This window comes from Notolepis coatsorum, assembly GCF_963971535.1.
Source record: "Notolepis coatsorum genome assembly, chromosome: 16".
In the NCBI taxonomy this organism is placed as follows: domain Eukaryota; kingdom Metazoa; phylum Chordata; class Actinopteri; order Aulopiformes; family Paralepididae; genus Notolepis; species Notolepis coatsorum.
This window is the reverse complement of record NC_140180.1, coordinates 60,816,463-60,837,028: the sequence shown is the minus strand read 5'-3', so window position 1 is coordinate 60,837,028 and position 20,566 is coordinate 60,816,463. Positions and strand designations below refer to the sequence as shown.

The following is a 20,566-nucleotide window of genomic DNA, read 5'->3' as shown; positions in this document are numbered from 1 at the left end:
CATGTCATGAGAACATAGCAAGACTCATTTTTGGTATGATGGCTCACTATGCAAGTGTTTAGTTCATGATGATGATGATGATGATGATGATGATGATGATGATGATGATTAAGTTGTGATGTTTCTATGACACCCATCAAGTTATATCAGACGAGAGAGTGGGTGAAATTGGAACACGTTATTCCTTGTTTGTGTAATGGGTAGATGCAGATTTAATCACGAGTGATAATATAATAATAATATAATAATACATACATACATCACGAGCACTAAAGGAAACACTTCCCGTTCTGACCGGGCTGACCTTTTCAAAATCCTATATTTTGAGGCCAGATAGTCATCACCTCTTCACACTGAACCCCTCTCTTAAGGGCTCTGCGGAGCTTCAGGTGAACACTCCTCATAGTGCAACATGACTCAGCTGAGGGGAGGCGACTAGGCGTGTGGGCTGGCAGGAATGTTATATACATGCCCCAGGGCATAAGTCCTTGACACAACGGAGATGTACCAGGGTGAGGTGAGATAGGATAGGTCCATTATGAGAATACCCTCCTCTATGTCTCTGGCTCTCCAGTGGCTTTGGGGTTTGGGTTCTTATACACCAGAGCGATAGGGTTATTGTTAGGCCGTGTTGGGACATGGTCAGCTGATCGGCTGGTGGTGGTCGCCTGTCTCGTCCCTGTCAGAGCGGTTATCAGCTTAGAGCGGTAGTGATCCCCAGCCAGGAAATATAAAATGGGGTCAATGCAGCTGTTGACGCTCGCCAGAGGCCTGGTTATCTTGTAAGTGAAGTTGACGATGTTGAGGAAGTCACAGTTCAAATCCAGCACCCGCGAGGTGTAGTACAGTGTCCGTGTGACGTGGAACGGCACGAAGCACACCGCAAACACCACCAACACCACAATGATCAGCTTGATGGATTTCCGGCGGGAGGCGCTCTGCCGGCTGGCGGATAACCCCCGTATGGGCCGACACAGGGCCCGCGCCATCAGGCAGTAACACGCCATGATGATCAGGAAGGGCAGGCCAAACAGCAGCACCATGAGGACAGAGCTGTAGTCCACGTACTCCTCGAAGGCCCCCTGGCTGGTGGTGTCGTGGCAGAGCGTGTCGTTGTCCCTCCGAGAGGTCGTGACGAAGATGAGGTTGGGCACCAGGCACACCGTCACCAAAGCCCATACCAGGCAGCACACCATGTGGGCGTGGCGTGACTTGACCAGGGTCCGTGCTTTGATGGGGTGGCAGATGCCCACGTAGCGGTGCACACTGATGCAGGTGAGGAAGAGGATGCTGCAGTAGAGGTTGGCGTAGAAAAGGAAGCGCACCACCTTGCAGGCGGCCACACCAAAGGGCCAGTGGCTGCGGTTGGCGTAGTAGTAGATGAGAGTGGGCAGAGACAGGACGTAGAGGAAGTCGGACAGGGCCAGGTGGAACATGAACACCGTGCTGGTGTTCCACGGGCGCATCTTTCTGATGAACATCCACAGAGCCACTGAGTTCAGCACCAGGCCAACCACAAACACAAGGCCATAGGACACAGGCAGCAGGATGTACTTAAACTCCTCATCAAAGCGACAGCTAGAGTTGAAGTAGGATGTGAACACCACCACAGAATGGTTATGCCTACTATGGCTGCTGACCGCGTCCATGGTCTATCTGCTCACTGTGGCTCTGCCAAGCCAATGGGTGATCAAATCTGTGAAGGAACAGGGAGCATTAGGATTTTGAATACATATCTCTTTATTTATTTATGTATTTTAAAACACAGCAGTTTGATTGCTATTTAATTTTAAAGTAAACAATTTTTCTCTCTTTTTATTTTATATAAAAAAAATCATATTTAAAATATGATCAATATTAAAATATATTCCATCACATGAGTGATGGAAACGTAGGTAGGCTACTGTTTTATCAAAATCGGTCTAAATTGTCAACAGTGTCCAACATCAATTCTACAAAGTTTCACGAGTCCTACTGAAGATCAGAGGCTTAATATAATAACCCGTTAACTCCAGCCAGGTTTGCTTTTATCAATTACACAGGCTACTCAAGAATCCATTGCGGACTAGTCTATACTTACCCTGATGCGACCCTGGACGTATCAGTGGCGGAGTTGTGCCGCTAACCAGTGTGTAACGTTTTCATGGAGTTTGAAGTTGTCTCGAATAGTTTTCTCTCCATGTGGACCCGCGCGTGAGAGCATGTAATGCGCCAGAGCTCCCGATTCATTAAAGCAGAGGTCCTTCTTGCCCGTCCCTCTCTACAACCTGCGTAATGAGGTCGGTTTTTACAATCAGTGAAATTCTAGTCGTAGCCTAGTAGGTAGTCCTTAAAACACAACTCCCAACAACTGCTCACCCAGTGGCGTCACCAGACTCTTTTAGGGGGGGGCGCAAGCCCCCATTTAAATGTTTAAATCTCCAACAATAAGGCGGATGACTACCGGTCAGAGGCAGTGGTTTGATTGATTGATTGATTGATTGATTGATTGATTGATTGAAAACTTTATTAACAGATTGCAGAATGGGTACAATACAGTACAGCTCAATACACACAATTGTTAAGGGGATGCAGACCAGAGAAAGACTTTCGTCTTGTTTACATCAGGGTCCCCCCATTTTCAATTCATCAGGACATATACGACATACATGACATACAGATAGTCAGTACTGCTACATCTATACATTTATGACATACCAGATTTGCAAATACAGTACTGTTTGTGATACAAAAGGAGTCAAGAAGAGGGAGTATACATTTGACGTAGAAACTGTACATTGGAGGAGGTTGGGTGGGGTTGTGTGGGGGGGGTTGGGTACATTGGGATATTGACAACCATACTGGGTAATTTACATTGGAGGTGGTTGGGGGGGGGGGGGGGGGGGCACTGTATAAACAAGCAAAACTGTACATTGGGGGGGGGGGGACACACACATTACAAACAAGCAAAATTGTACATTGGACTATTGACAAAACCATACTAGGTAAATTACTGTACATTGGAGGGGGTTGGGTTAGGACATTTACAGGGGCCAGTTTTGAATTGCAGTCTCCCGTAGGTGTCCCTTCAGAGTGGTTTTGAAAGTGGGTAGTGATCCACATTCCTTTACAGCTTTGAGTAGGGCGTTCCACATTGATGTGGCATAATTGCAAAACGTGTTTAGTCCCTTATTTGAGCCGAATCTGGGTTTAACATGATTTGTGGAGCTCCCTCTGGTGTTGTGATCGTGGTATTCACTGACCTTTGGGAAGTATTTTGACATGTACATGGGTACCTTGGTCGTGTAGTGTATCTTGTAGACCAGGCCCATTGCAAGTTGCTGTACTCTGTCGTCTACTCTAAGCCATCCTAGGTTGTCAAAGTGGGCAGGGGTGAGGTGGGTTGTAGGAGTAAGGTCAAGCAGTAGTCTGACCAGTTTGTTTTGAGATGTTTGTAATTTTGTTTTTAGCGCCTTTGAGGTGCTTTGGTACCATGAGGTGCAAGCATAGTCGTAGTACCCTTGAATGAGTGCTCCTGCCAGAGTCTTCAGGGTATTCTTGTTTACCAGGTGCAGTCGTAATATGGGAACTGGTAACACGCCACGCCACGTGCACGCGCACAGAACAGATTTTTTTTTTTTTTTTTTTTTTTGAAATAGAGAAGCTGAAAAAGGTAGCAGGATGTAGCCTTCAATATATAAAGAAATTATATTGTCAACAGATATGGTTGAAAAACAAACAATGTTTTAAATGTAATAGTAGTTACAATTTCTTTAATTGAATCAACTTAAACTAGAAAAGTAAATACAAACTAAATTAACAATGTAAGTTACATTGTTAATTTAGTTTGTATTTACTTTTAGTTTAAGTTAATTCAATTAAAGAAATTGTTTTACACACAAACACAAAAGCAAACTTAAAATAATCAGACAACTTGTGTTTACTTGAAGTTTGTGTGTGCATGACTCCTAGTGCACAGCAAGGGAGGTTTGGTGATGAACCTTGTGGTGCGCTCACACCCACTCGCGCGCGCAGTTATACACACACACGCACGCACACACACACGCGCACACACACACACACACACAAGCGCATATACGCAAGTGCAACCTTTCTATCATACACGCTCTTCTTGCTCTCTATTTGTGTGAATGTGTGCGTGCGAGAGCAATTGGAAAGCTGGCGCGCAGCACGGCAGACGCTTGATTCAATCATAAGCAGGTAGACCCCCATCACGAATTCCGAGCCATATTAGTATTCACCTCCACTGCCGTCACACAGAATGAAGGGGGAGATGCATTCAGATAGCCAACACCCAGACACCTAGTCTACCTGCGCTTTTTGTTATGTAAAACGGTGGCCGCTGGCCGGGTACTTATTCACAACGAATTGAGCCGTACTGTATTGTACCCATTCTGCAATCTGTTAAATAAAGTTTTCATTCATTCATTCATGGATACAGCGCATTTTTGTGTGCGCGACTGCGCGTACACGCGAGTACACATCCGTGCGCGATCGCGCGTACTTAGTTCTGCCTCAGTGATCTAATAACACGGCATGTAACCGCGTGTGTGCACTGTGCACGACTGCACCCCTGAATTAACGTGGTGCAGTGCACATAATCTCATACTTAATGAAAGCTATACACACGAAATAATCATTGACGTCAGGAAAAACATACCATCTAAAACACCCATGCTCATTAACAACCAACCCATTTCTGCCACAGACACATTCAAATTCCTAGGAACACACATTCAGATTCAGATTCAGATTCCTTTATTAAGCCATTTGTGTAAAAAGTTTTAAAACACATTGATAATTGTTGCGGTATTACAGTGTATGCATTTTTCATATATTTTTTTCACAGTAACAACAACACCAACACAGACAAAAACAGTGCAGTGGAGGATTAATCATTTAAATACATATATAAAGTGTAAAGTGCAGAGTTCCAGTAAAAACTATAGTGCAGTGCAGTGTCATTGTGCCAGTGTCACTTGGGGGCAGATGGGGGGGGGGGGGGGGGCCTGAGGCATTGATCAGCCTGGCGGCTGAGGGGAAGAAGCTCAGTCTGTGACGAGCTTTCACAGCCTTTGTGATCCGCAGCCTTCTCCCAGAGGGGAGCAGGGTGAAGAGGCTGTGTCCGGGGTGGGAGGGGTCGGCCATGATCTTCCTCGCCCTCTTCAGCGCCCTGGAGGGAGGGCAGGGGACAGCCGATCACCCTCTCCGCGGAGCGAATCACCCGCTGCAGCTTGGCGAGATCTTTTGCCGCTGCAGCGGGGAACCAGGAGATGATGGAGTGGGTGAGGATGGACTCAATGATGGCCGTGTAAAATTGGGCCATCATGGTCCTCGGCAGTTTGTATTTATTCAACTGCCGGAGGAAGAACATCCTCCCCTGGGCCTTTTTGAGCAGGCCCGTGATGTTAAGCTCCCATTTCAAGTCCCGGGAGATGGTCATGCCAAGGAATCGGCATGACTCCACGGAGGCCAACTGGGTGCCTCCCAGTATGATGGGAGGGGGCAGGGCTGCTTTCCTCCTGAAGTCCACTACCATCTCCCCTGTCTTTTGAGCATTGAGCTCCAGGTTGTTGCAGCTGCACCAGCTCTGCAGCCTCTAGATCTCCCTCCTGTAGGCCGACTCGTCCCCCCTGGAGATGAGACCCACCAGGGTGGTGTCATCAGCGAATTTCAGGAGTTTGACGAGGGGTGGAGAGAGGTACAGCTGTTGGTGTACCAGTGGAGGCTGCTGACCAAATTTTTAGGTGAAGCACAAATTATTATATTATATTATATATAAAATTATATTTTTAAAACATCCCCCATTGTGTCAGTGGTCAGTGGACACAGATGAAAACATATTAACATTAGGTGACAGCGCACCTGACCAGATGAAAACATATTAGGTGACAGCGCACCTGACCAGATGAAATCATATTAGGTGACAGCGCACCTGACCAGATGAAATCATATTAGGTGACAGTGCACCTGACCAGATGAAATCATATTAGGTGACAGAGCACCTGACCAGATCAAAACATACTAGGTGACAGCGCACCTGATCAGATCAAAACATATTAGGTGACAGTAGGCATGGGCGGTATGACGGTATTACGGTATACCAGGGTATTTAGAGATACCGACAATATTGAAAATCAATACCGTCAAAATCACAGATCCATTTCAGTTTATATTACAGTGAAACGGAGTTTTAACAGTGGTTGGTTGTAGTGCACTGCACACACGCGCCAGCAGAGGGCGAGACCAGTCCTCGAGCCACTAGTGGAGCGAGGCAGCGAGCCGCAGAGCTGGTTGTCTATACACAGGAGGAGGAGGGGAAACCCTGCTTCACTGGAAATTAAATGAGAGTCGAGACACGCTTACCGTTGCTGCCTGGTGCTGCGGGCTAACTGGCTGTTCTGAGAGCTAACTGTTGTGTATGTGTATCACAACGGTGGTCACGCTTTACGGTAATGTTGCGACAGTGCTGTGAAAATACCGTAAAGCGTTGTGGTAAGTTAGAGTGTGTGTTGTTGTGGACTGGTGGAGCAAGCAAATAAACGGTAAAACGTCACGTCACAGTCCGGTGCGTTTTTGAATACACAATACTAACGTTACTAGTACTAGGGTGCTGCGGGGCTCCTGGCTACCATTCTGAGAGTTAACGTTAGTATTACTAGGATGCTGCAGGCTTCTGTCTAGTGGCTACCATTCTGAGAGCTAATGATAGTAGCACTCGGATGCTGCGGGCTAACTGGCCATCTCCGCGATTTGTTTACTTGGTAACACGGGTTGCCCCCCCCCCGCTGATGAAAATGAAAGTCATACCGTTCAATACCGTACACCGGGGTATTGTGTAATCAAGGTATAACGGTATGAAAATAGTGATACCGCCCAAGCCTAGGTGACAGCGCACCTGACCAGATCAAAACATATTAGGTGAAGGTGACAAGGAAGCCACAGACTCATACCCCCCGACACTCAACTAACCGCCTCGGACAGTCCTTCATACCAGTGGCCATCAGGCTCCACAACAGTGGGCAGCGACTGCTGCCAGACATCGACCTAGAACTAATAGGAACCCAAGTAGGACAATAACACTACCTTATGCATACTGCACCTTATGTGGATACTGTGATACTGTGAATAATGAATAATGTATATTTCAGTTAGTTAGATAGTAAATTATAACACTACCTTATGCATACTGCACCTTATGTGACACTGTGAATACTGTGAAAATATATTTCAGTTAGTTAGATAGTAAATTATATTGACCTATTTGTTTACACTGCTTGTGTTGTTTTCACTACTGCTTGACCTTACTCCTAAAACCCACCTCACCCCTGCCCACTTTGACAACCTAGGATGGCTTAGAGTAGACGACAGAGTACAGCAACTTGCAATGGGCCTGGTCTACAAGATACACTACACCACTAAGATACCCATGTGCATGTTGAAATACTTACCAAAGGTCAGTGAATACCACGACCACAACACCAGAGGGAGTTCCACAAATCATGTTCAACCCAGATAAAATCATTTAAAAAGCTTAATTTTTTTTTAAAAAAAATAAAAATTATAACCTTTTTTTTAATAAAAGAAAAATCGTCATAACTTAGAAATGAGATTGCATAGGTCTATGAATCGATATCGTGATTCTGTTTTGATTAATTGCCCAGCCCTACTGTGTACAGTAAGTTAGCTTGGTGATCATCATTGTGATGTAGGCTAAGCTAAAAGGTAGCTAACAAATTGGCTAGCTACTGTTAGCATACAAGCTTTTACAAACACTGTACTTACTTTTTCATCCACAACTTTTTTTCTGATCCAGATGCATAAGTCCACTTCTTCATGTTGCTCAGTTGCTGGTTTATACTTTGGTCCTAATGTTGGCGCAAAGTTTAATTTAGCCTACTGTGTTGTTACAGCTGTACAGCTTACTAAACTACTAGCTTGCTCTTTCAATGCTGCCTTGCACACAGTCAAAACAGTCCAGCTGCAGTTCCGTAGGTTAGGTTTAGCTGGGGCCAATCTCAAGTTTCTCAAGTTTCTTTATTAGTTGTCATACAGAAGTACAGGCTACTTTTATACAAAATGCTTCTTTCTGTTACATTTTGTATAAAAGTATTCTGTACTTCTGTATGACAACTAATAAAGAAACTTGAGAAACTTGAGATTGGCCCCAGCTAAACCTAACCTACGGAACTGCAGCTGGACTGTTTTGACTGTGTGCAATGCAGCAATCTCTGATTGGATTTGAAGGTTGTCAATCATTCAACCCGCGTTCGTGGGTGGCTGAGGCAAATCTGCACAGGCAGTGCTTAGATGACTCAAATAAATTAAATTAAATTAAGTAAATTAATAATAATTATGAATTATGAGTGAATTTGTGTTTCATGTGTTGTCATAGAGAAACCTCACAGGGAGAACAGTAGTGGGGACAGGACGCAGCCCTGCGGGGCACCGGTGCTGGTGGACCTAGAGCTGGAAATGCTCTTCCCCAGCCTCACCCGCTGAGACCTGTTGGACAGGAAGTCGGTAATCCACCTGCGAGTGGAGGCCGGCACCTGCAGCAGGGACATCAACAATAAACTGAGCTGGGACCATCACACCACACATCTACTCAAAACAGCTAATCAGAGACTATTTCACCTCAGACAACTCAGGAAATACAAGGTCAGGAAGAATTTAATGGTCCAATTCTACACAGCCATAATCCAAAACATTCTGTCTTTATCCATCACTGAATGGTACGGCAACACACCCAAACACACACTACATAGACTGGACAGGGTCATAAAAAGGGCATCCAAAATTATCAACTGCAAACTCCCCACACTGGACTCCATACACAAACACCATACCATCACACGCTGTCACCAAGACATGAGGAGTCTTGGTGACAGCTGCCTGTGTCCTATGGCTTTGTGTTTGTGGTTGGCTTGGTGCTGAACTCAGTGGCTCTGTGGATGATCATCAGAAAGATGCGCCCGTGGAACACCAGCACGGTGTTCATGTTCCACCTGGCCCTGTCCGACTTCGTTATTCCTGTGCCCCAGAGCAGTCAACATGCATCACATTCTCCTATAGCTAGAAAACATTCAAATGTCTCATATACATATTATTATAGCTAACAAGTCTGAACCAGAATATAAACTTAAAGGTGCTATGAATAACCACTAGATGTCACACTAGAGCACCAGCATGTAATTTATCCAATCAGGTGAGGACATTGGACGTAGGGAAAGGATACATGCCTGCAGGCTGCAACATGTAAACAATATCATACATTTTGAACCCCCACATCTTTTTAAAATAAATGTATTAATATATTTGGGGGGGGGGGGGGGGCAATACTTTTATTCCACACCTTTCTAAAAGCTCTGTGGATGATGATTATTATTATTTAGATAAAATGTTATCTATAGCACCTTTAATCTGAGTGTAAAAACCCATGCAAACATCAAAGTCAGTGTCCTGTTTGTGTGCATGTTTACAAATACTGACTGAACTGTCCTGGGGCCAACACATGACTTGGTGACGTGTGGGTGGTGTTCTGAACTGTCCTGGGGCCAACACATGACTTGGTGACGTGTGGGTGGTGTTCTGAACTGTCCTGGGGCCAACAGATGTCTTGGTGACGTGTGGGTGGTGTTCTGAACTGTCCTGGGGCCAACACATGACTTGGTGATGTGTGGGTGGTGTTCTGAACTGCCCTGGGGCCAACACATGACTTGGTGACGTGTGGGTGGTGTTCTGAACTGTCCTGGGGCCAACACATGACTTGGTGACGTGTGGGTGGTGTTCTGAACTGTCCTGGGGCCAACACATGACTTGGTGACGTGTGGGTGGTGTTCTGACCTGTCCTGGGGCCAACACATGACTTGGTGACGTGTGGGTGGTGTTCTGAACTGTCCTGGGGCCAACAGATGACTTGGTGACGTGTGGGTGGTGTTCTGAACTGTCCTGGGGCCAACACATGACTTGGTGACGTGTGGGTGGTTGTTACAAAGGGTCAGATTAAACCGAATATATGTATTTATTGATTGATATATATTGCATAATATTTGTATATCGTTTGATATCCCTTGTGTATTCTTTGTACATATACACGGAATATCCCTTTAACCTACTACAGACCATAATATTTCGTTCTCTTATTGGATGGCGTGCCACCAGCGCCAGTGTCTTACCCCCAGAGTCGAGTTCAAAGCTACCGTTAAGGCTTGTCTCAACATGCCCGGTTCTGCCCAGGACTATGAGACAGGAATAAGGCTGGTACTAGTTTGTTCCCCCAACATATAAATATGGCGCAGGTGAATACAGAAGTAGTTCAGTCCACAGTTCAGTTCGAGTTCGAGTTACCCAAGTGAAGCCTCACCCACTATGCAACGTGCGGTGAAGTGGGCCCGTATTGCCCCAGAATAGAGTCTTGTTTTATCCTAATACGTTTGTTCAACGTATCGTTCGCTCCTTACTAGTAAGCCTTCATTACGAGTCAAAGACCAAGTGAAGTGAGCAATTGTGTGTCTAAATAGAGCACTTATAGCCGCGTGCGAATAGGATAGTGGAGTATCAGAGCTTGGTTGAGTAACGTCAAGTTCAACTTGGTTGGTGTGGAGTACCGCGCACCGGAGGATCTGCACCGGTGAATGCGGAGCCCCTTTCCGGCTGGAGGATTATTATTATTGCTTTGACCATGCTGTTGGAGCGGAGAAGAATCGTCTACACCCACTGCTGTGGGACCTGCCCGTGAGGAGCAGCACTCGAGCCCATCTCTATTGGAGAGGCTGACCGGCTTCCACCTGTGCTGCGCGCATACTGGGATTACAGTCGCTGCCTTTCGTCTGCCGAGCAGGGAGTAATATACCGCCTCCGGGAGCCTATTGAGTCCCCGCTGACCCAGACTTTGCATTAGAGCATTGCCTCCCCCTGCTGGCTTACAACCGGTGGAACCCCCTACCAGTATCCCCTAGATATAATCCCTAAGATTCAGGTTGTATAATTACCTCCTGCGTAACCAGAGAATGGACATTCATTATTGATTTGCCTACGCACATTCCTTTGCCTTATAAGCGCATCCAAAGTAAAATAGAGAAGTATATTATGTACCTTTTGCTGTAATAAATACTTAAAGACAACTTTGTGTAGAACCGATTCATTGTGGGGAAGTGTTCATCATCATATACTTGTGTACGGTATGGCCAGTATAATGTACATAAGACGGTAGTGGTTTAATGATACCATACTTGATTAATACAGTCAGGGAATTGTACCCCTCAGTTAAAATTGGTCCTTCGAGCCCCGGATAAGAATTAGCGTAATATTAATATAATATTAATATTGACATGGCCGATGATGAACACTCCACAAACGGTTCTTCCGAGCTAGAACGCCCGCAGCGCAGACGGCAGCCACCTCCCTATCTAGAGGCATACACTGTCAGTCCAATACCTAGCTTTAAAGGGAAGTTAAATGCGGATAAAATAACTAAAGCGGATAGTAAAAGTATGCCAAACCCTAACGACCAGGCTACCCCGCCAGTAGAGACCCTAGTGGGTTCTAACGTAACTGACCAAGCTCACGGTGGGGACCAGGAGGGACCTGACATGACTTTACCCCCCGCCAACGTCGACGAGGTAGTCCCCGGAGAGCTCCAGGATAAAGAAAGCCCTCCCGGGACGGAACCCGACCCACCACAAGAAGAGACGCGCACCCAGGAGATGGATCTCCTCGGTACGCGACAGGAGAACGGATCTCCAACGAGTACTGCCGGGAGCCGATCGCCCCGACCGGCGTCTTCCCCCAGCGAGGCGGACAAGATGCTGGCACAGGCACTCATCGCCACCCTGGCAGCCTCTACCGAACGCGATCGACTTCAGGGTGAACGCGATCGACTCCAAGCGCAACAGACGAGCGAGCGCGAACAAGCTGCAGACGAACGAGAGCGCCTTCACGCGCAACTCCAAGCGCAAGCCCTCCGTGAACGCGAACATTCTGCAACCGAGCGAGAGCGCTTCCAGGCGCAACAAAGGAGTGAAGACGACCGCATAAGACTGGAGACCAGACGCCTTCAGACGGAAGAGAACATTGAGAGAAGCCGCGCCGATGCACAGTGCGCCGCCGCCAATGCACAGCGCGACGCCGCCCATGCCAGCGCCAATGCGCAGCGCGACGCCGCCAATGCCCAGCGCGAAGCAGTGCGCGAAGCCGCCCATGCCCAGCGCGAGGCAGAGCGCGACCGGCTGCAGGCGCAGCTGATGGACAAATTGATCACCATGGCGACACCCCCTCTCTCCGCACGGAGCTCCCGGAGATCGTCACGACAAGGGTCTAGGACACATTCCCCTACCCGACCAAGCGACCCGGGACCCCGCCAACAGGAGGATCCTGTCCACGTCTCCGAACCCCCTCCCCGGCCGGTCCATACGAGACCCAGCGACAGGGAAGAACCGGACCACGAGAGACTGAACAGAAGACTCCAGGTCCTAGCAGAGGAAGAGGAGGAGGAAGAGGAGGAATGTCAAGCCGACCAGCAGCAACGTACTCTGGACCAGGAGGCCCAGTACAGCCCCGACCAGCAGCAACGTACTCTGGACCAGGAGGCCCAGTACAGCCCAGAAGTCAGCCCCGAGGCCCTGCGCTACAAACCCCCGACTCAACTCACGGGTGAGTTTGACGCACCGCCAGCCCAGAGGAACAGCACCTGGGTACCCGACCTTCGGTACCCACCAAGTACCAGCCCAAGACGACACGCACGGGGAGACTCGCCCAGGAGGCCTCTCCCCCAACGCTCACTGATGTGCCAGTCATCCATGGCATCGTACCTTGGCACACCGACGTTCCCGGACTTCACACATGAGAACAGAGCACAGTACACAGAGCTACGAATGTGCTTAGAGACTATGCTGTCCGACGTACCAGATGAACCGTACAAGTATGCTCTCCTACTCAAGCACCTGAAGGTGCCCAGAGCGTACAATATAGCGCTGGCATATTCCAGCTCTACTACCCCATACACCGCGGCTCTAGTAGCCCTCGACCAACGTTATGGACGCATATGGGACTATGTGATACAGGAGATAAGAGACATTGACCGTCTCCCCCCAGCCAGAGACAACAGAGCATTAGATGACCTCTCTATCAAGGTACAGTCCCTGGTAGGGATGCTGGGGTCCCAAAAGGAAAAGGGGATCTATGAACTGTACGCTAACTCTAATGTAGAGAGGATACTAGAGAAGCTCCCTCCCGCCCGACAAGAGCGCTTTCGGCGGCAGAGAGACCACCGCGACCCCAACGGTCCAGAGGCATCCCTCCTAGACCTATCTGAGTTCCTCGCCAGGGAGGTCAGTAGCCTACGACTCGACACGTTCGTATGGAGTGGACCAAGCCCAAGACTCGGACCTCGGGGATCAACAGATAACCGCCGGTTGGTGACCGTTATGCACCAAGCCGAATCAGTACCACAGCACAGGAACCACAACACCCCCTCGACGAAAGAGGACCAGTGGAAGATTGAGTGCCAGTACTGTGAGGGAGAATATCGGCTGTACCAATGCGACACTTTCGGGAAGCTGACCACGGACGAGGTGAGTCAGTGGATCAAGGACCACCGCCGCTGCTTCCGCTGCGCGCGCAGCCACCTAGCAGCTGAGTGCCGCTTGAAGAAGAAGTGCAGCAGGTGCGGTGGCACCCACTTGGAGGTCCTGCATGACATCAACAGGCGTCAGCCAGGACAACAGAGTGGGCCCGTCGCGGTAATGTACCATGCTGAGGCGGTGGCACCAGTACCGAAGAGCCACCAGACCGCTCCCTACTGTACCTACTGCGACGGCGGACACTGGCTGGCACAGTGCGCCGAATATAAGACACTGAACCCCGTCCAAGTTGACCAGTGGCGTGAGGCGGCCCAGGCGGGCGCCGCTTACCGCGCAGCACGGTGCGAAGCCCACCAGAAGATCCAAGGCAACCGACCAACAGGAGTGCTCCACATTGACCAGCAGAGCGGGACCCCCCGAGTGCTCCTCAAAGTGGTCAGAGTGCTCCTGAGCTACGAGGACAAGGTCCTGGACACTTACGCCGTCCTGGACGATGGGTCTGAAAAGACTCTCCTCCTCGCTTCCGCAGCAGCCCAGTTGGGCCTGCGGGGTGTCAAAGATACCATGACCATACGCACCATCAGAAGGGACCAGAAGACCATAAAAGGTGAAAAGGTCTCCTTCAAGATAGCAGCGGTGGACCAGCCGAGAAGCAGTATAGTATAACCAACGTCTTCACCAGCCACGACATAGGCCTGTCTCAGTACACCTACCCCATCCCACAGCTGATGGCTAAGTATGTGCACCTACGTCAACTACCTATACCGCTTATCGACGGCGCCACACCGACCCTGCTCATCGGCTCCGACCACGCGGACCTCATTCTCCCAATTGAGGCGGCCCACACCGGACCCAAAGGATGCCCAGTCGCGGTTCAGACCTGACTGGGATGGACGCTCCAGGGCCCCCTCTACGGACTTGACAGTCAACCCACGTCTACACGCTGCCTACACACAAAGGCGAGCGACACCGGCCACTCCCTCGTACAGCAGAGGCTACTGACATTAAGCGAGAGGCCCGTGAGAGAACCGTGGGCACCAGAGGGAGTTCGGAACTCCACCCCCCTCAGCTGCGCTTCAGACGTAGCTGACCTCGAACCCAGCACCCCAAGCGACTCCTTGACGGGGCGGCCGGGACCGGCCCCTCCTCAGACGGGGTACAGAGCAAACAAGAGAAACAGACGGAGGAGGAGGAGGCACAGCCAAGCACAGATCAAAGCAGTCTCAGGCCCGCTTCCTCCTAAGCCCCCCTTCATCCCGTCCAGTCGTCATGACCATAGACCAGTCACTACCCCGAGCTGCGTGGCCGGCCGGCCGCGTAAGCAAAGTGACCACTGGTGCCGACGGAAAGGTCAGAGTGGCAGAAGTGCTCGGCCAAGGGCGGACATACAACCGACCCGTGGCGAGGCTGATAGAGTCGCCAAGGCTCCCCGACTCGCTTAATGACGACCATGACCCCTGACTTTGTGAACTGCCTACCCTCACAACGGACATTGAGTAGTGGACAGTGCGGTTAATCTGTCTCTGCTTAGCTAATTAGGTGGGACTAATTAGGGGGCGGCTGTTACAAAGGGTCAGATTAAACCGAATATATGTATTTATTGATTGATATATATTGCATAATATTTGTATATCGTTTGATATCCCTTGTGTATTCTTTGTACATATACACGGAATATCCCTTTAACCTACTACAGACCATAATATTTCGTTCTCTTATTGGATGGCGTGCCACCAGCGCCAGTGTCTTACCCCCAGAGTCGAGTTCAAAGCTACCGTCAAGGCTTGTCTCAACATGCCCGGTTCTGCCCAGGACTACGAGACAGGAATAAGGCTGGTACTAGTTTGTTCCCCCAACATATAAATATGGCGCAGGTGAATACAGAAGTAGTTCAGTCCGCAGTTCAGTTCGAGTTCGAGTTACCCAAGTGAAGCCTCACCCACTATGCAACGTGCGGTGAAGTGGGCCCGTATTGCCCCAGAATAGAGTCTTGTTTTATCCTAATACGTTTGTTCAACGTATCGTTCGCTCCTTACTAGTAAGCCTTCATTACGAGTCAAAGATCAAGTGAAGTGAGCAATTGTGTGTCTAAATAGAGCACTTATAGCCGCGTGCGAATAGGATAGTGGAGTATCAGAGCTTGGTTGAGTAACGTCAAGTTCAACTTGGTTGGTGTGGAGTACCGCGCACCGGAGGATCTGCACCGGTGAATGCGGAGCCCCTTTCCGGCTGGAGGATTATTATTATTGCTTTGACCATGCTGTTGGAGCGGAGAAGAATCGTCTACACCCACTGCTGTGGGACCTGCCCGTGAGGAGCAGCACTCGAGCCCGTCTCTATTGGAGAGGCTGACCGGCTTCCACCTGTGCTGCGCGCATACTGGGATTACAGTCGCTGCCTTTCGTCTGCCGAGCAGGGAGTAATATACCGCCTCCGGGAGCCTATTGAGTCCCCGCTGACCCAGACTTTGCATTAGAGCATTGCCTCCCCCTGCTGGCTTACAACCGGTGGAACCCCCTACCAGTATCCCCTAGATATAATCCCTAAGATTCAGGTTGTATAATTACCTCCTGCGTAACCAGAGAATGGACATTCATTATTGATTTGCCTACGCACATTCCTTTGCCTTATAAGCGCATCCAAAGTAAAATAGAGAAGTATATTATGTACCTTTTGCTGTAATAAATACTTAAAGACAACTTTGTGTAGAACCGATTCATTGTGGGGAAGTGTTCATCATCATATACTTGTGTACGGTATGGCCAGTATAATGTACATAAGACGGTAGTGGTTTAATGATACCATACTTGATTAATACAGTCAGGGAATTGTACCCCTCAGTTACAATGGTGTTCTGAACTGTCCTGGGGCCAACACATGACTTGGTGACGTGTGGGTGGTGTTCTGAACTGTCCTGGGGCCAACACATGACTTGGTGACGTGTGGGTGGCTTCCCCTTTAAGCTCAATCGTACCTCAGTAACATTATATGGTAATGGATGAGCGCTAACTGAGCTGTATATATTAAAATAAAGAAAAGTTAATATTTGCACAGCTGCGTTTATAGAATGCCATGATTAGACTACATTATTGTGGGAGCAGTGAGTGAGTGATCAGACACCCACCTGAATCTTCTCAGAGATTCCTGTGATAAAGTTGTAAAGCATGACCATAAAGCAATATATGTGGACAGAAAGAACAATAGATAGTAGGTCATCTAGAGTTGAGAGGCCATATACAGTAAGGTCTCCCTTTACCGGTCAGGTAAGTCTAGCACACATCTAAAGAAGTGTTTCTCAACTGGTGGGTCGCGACCCAAAAGTGGGTCGGGGGGCCATTTTGAGTGTGTGTGTATAAAAAAATGTAAATAAAAAAAACTGTAAATTTGTATTCATTTTTTTATATATAATTTTTTTTTGCACTAGCTATCTTTGTGAAAGTGGCTTCTCAGCTCTGGTCCAGCTGAAGACAAAGCAGAGGAACAGATTGGACATTGAGCATGACCTCAGAGTTGCTTTGTCTACCATCACCCCAGACTTTGAGACTCTTGTCAGGAGCAAACAACATCCCCAGTTATCCCATTAGTTCCCTGGGATGTTTAAGCTAAGAAGTCTGCTAAGAAGAATATATTTATTATTATTATTATTATTATTATTATTATTTTATTTCATTGTGTTTTTAGCCCTAGTTGCACTTTTGTTGCAACCCCAGTTATCCCATTAGTTCCCCCAAACTTAGGTCTGTTATGTTAAGCTAAGAAGTCTGCTAAGAAGCATATTATTTATTATTATTTTATTTCATTGTGTTTTTAGCCCTAGTTGCACTTTTGTTGCAACCCCAGTTATCCCATTAGTTCCCCCCAAACATAGGTCTGTTATGTTAAGCTAAGAAATCTGCTAAGAAGCATATATTATTTATTTATTATTTTATTTCATTGGGTTTTTAGCCCTAGTTGCACTTTTGTTGCACTTTTTTGTGTTTATTTCGTGTTTTTAACAGTGCATGAAAGATTGTGTATTACTGCAAAACAAATTTTTTGAAATAAATCATAGTGGTTAAAAAATGTTGGTCGCGACTTAATGACTAAGGAAAATGTTGGGTCCCGAGGCTAGACCAGTTGAGAACCACTGATCTAAAGGATACATCAGTATGGAATCATTTCTACTTAAAGGGCGCGCCATCATTATGGGAAATGCGCTTACTGTCTTATCCAGAGTCAGACAAGAAGATACAGTAGATATCAATTTCCTCTCTGTACGTTCAGTAGAAAACTATCCACACTTTATATTTATTGATGAAGGATTGCACTACAACTCGTACACCTTACTGTAAATTGTACCTAAATTGTACCTCATCCCATTTCTGCTTTGCACTATATAGTACTGTACATTAGTACACTGCATAGTATTGTATATTATATGGTAACTCAGAACATTGTACATATGTCTATACCGAACACTGTGACCTCATTTTCTTCTTCTAAAATTACATGCTATACTATGTTATTTGATACTATCTTGTCTAGCACAGTCTCTGGAGCGTAACAGTAAGAAGCATTTTGTATGAAAGTATTCTGTACTTCTGTATGACAACTATTAAAGAAACTTGAAACTTGGCTGCTAGCTAGCCTAGCTCAGCACAAATTAATGGAAGTGGATACGGACCACTAGCCTACAGTAGCTTAAAACTCTAGGAGAGTTATTTTCGGCCAACAGCTAGGCTAGTAAAAATAATAAGACTTGCTGGGTAAGAGAAACCAAGCACTAAAAGACGCATCCGTGTCAGTCAGTGACAATGTTTATATGATGCACACAGTACTCTTGTACAATACCTCCTCATATCCCAGTTAAGGTCTTAGACTTAGATAAAGTGTAATCTCTGTATCCTGATCACAATATCCCTGTATGCACAAGTAAACAAGAATATTGTGAGTATTACTATGATAACAGCAGAGATGGAAAGACTAATTGAAAGTGAAAAGTGACTAATTGAAAATGTAGGGGAGAACAGGGATGGTTGTCACACGTTTTACTCTAGTGTGAATTGCTCATCATCAAAACATCTTTCAATAGTAATTCCTACATTAAATTGAAGCTTAAGATGTTGGCTTGAAATGTGTATCCCTCTCATTTTCCAACATATTGTAACAAAGAGGACATTAGTTACCTATCAAAGACACTCTGACACATTGTGACAACAAACCCCATCACAGGGATGGTTGTCAATCACACACTATGGGGTTGGTTGTCACTATGTGTGTGTTTTTTTTTTAAACTTTGACCAGTCAGCTGGTTCTTTTTAGCGTTTATCGCTTTTTCGTCGCATTCATACTTGGTCAAGTTCGACCGACAGAAGCAGGCTGAAAGGGTTCAGATGGGGGGAAAGACACTCTGGGAAAGGCACGGCTGCCGTCCGGGATTCGAACGCGCTCAGCCCCAGATCCGCGCGAGCGCGGTTGTCCACGGCGCTGAAATAGCACTCGCGGTACGTGGTGAGCTACTGGAGCTCCCCGTCACTATGTGTTTTAATGGCAAAAATCTTAAAAAGAAGACAAGAAGGAAGAACTAAATTTGAAAGTTGAATTGCATTGACAAGTTGACAAATACATAACTTAATGCATCTTAACATGAACATAAACAGGAAAGACATCTTTAGGCCATCCTATATAACAAAATAAGAACAAAATAAATAGGCCTAACAATAATAGCCAACACAACTAGGCTACACTCATTAACTATCTGAGTTACAGTGATGGCAAATGTAGGGACTGGGCACTCCAACTAAGCAGAGCTTGTGTGACAACTGGTTGCACATCCAACGCTTCTCCCATACCTCCCCTGAACAGCTGTTGGAGAACATTTCCATACAAACCAAACAAAAACAATCATCTTCATTTGATGAAGACTCCTCCTGTCTCTTTCTTTTCTGTTTCTTCTTCTTGCTGGCTGCCTTTTCCAGCTGGGGTGGAGTACACTGGGACGTACTAGGCTTGGCAGGTGGTCTAGGCTGGGATGTACTAGGCTTGGCAGGTGGTCTAGGCTTGGATGTACTAGGCTTGGCAGATGGTCTAGGCTGGGATGTACTAGGCTTGGTAGGTAGTCTAGGCTGGGATGTACTAGGCTTGGTAGGTGGGCTGGGGTGCATTGGGCTCTGCTCGGTCTGTCCTCAGCTCATCCATCACCTCCAAGTTGGTGAAGAAACGGTCCATGTTGTGCTCATTAAAGCACTGTCATGTGCTTGTCACATGTGACAACCAACCCCAAAGAAAATGTGACGACCAACCCTAACTGGAATGTCTTGCTAGTATCAAGGCTAACAACCATCTAAAAATGTGTTAGTTAGCCAACAACAATCTAAACTATAGCTTTCCCTTCAATCTTTTTAAGGGTAACAATTGTTTCATTATAAACCAATTGTGTAAAAGCCTAGAAGAAAAATACTGAGGAGCTGAATATTTACAATGAAAAACACAAAAAGTCCTCTCACCTAAAGTTCAGCTGTCTTACTCCAAAGAAGACTATGTAGGGTGAGCTCTGATCCCAATTCTGGACATTTCCATACCAAAATATTGGAGAAAGCGCCTTGGTAGCGAAATATAATGAATGTGACAACCTACCTGTGTGACAACCATCCCCGTTCTCCCCTACTCATAGTACTGTGTTACCTTTTTCTTACGATTGGAGATTATTATGATTATCCCATAGGCCTTTACAATTGTTTGAGATGCTGAGAAAAGCAGACTCTGGAGTGAGCATAGATTATAGGCTCCTATTGTTAATGACAAACTGAAAGCTTTTGTGAATATGTGGCTGCTTGAGGCAAAGGGTGTGAGCATGTAGCACACTTGATAGCAGAAAGTAAATTGTGAGATAATATGATGGGATATATAAAGTTAAAATATAATGTGATAATGTTGAACCCGGATGATTGCAGATACAACAAAAACTATGTTATAATTATAATAATACTAAATAAAATACAAAA

General features: G+C 46.9%; 1 protein-coding gene across 1 annotated transcript; it reads right to left on the bottom strand.

Annotated features, from left to right (window-relative positions):
• Positions 1-554: 554 nt before the first annotated feature.
• Positions 555-1,649, bottom strand: LOC311242985 (P2Y purinoceptor 4; the record flags this gene model as incomplete). Its single annotated transcript, XM_084332047.1, has 1 exon — positions 555-1,649. The coding sequence occupies one exon, from the start codon at positions 1,647-1,649 to the stop codon at positions 555-557; it is 1,095 nt and encodes a 364-aa protein (XP_084188173.1).
• Between the last annotated feature and the right edge of the window lie 18,917 nt (positions 1,650-20,566).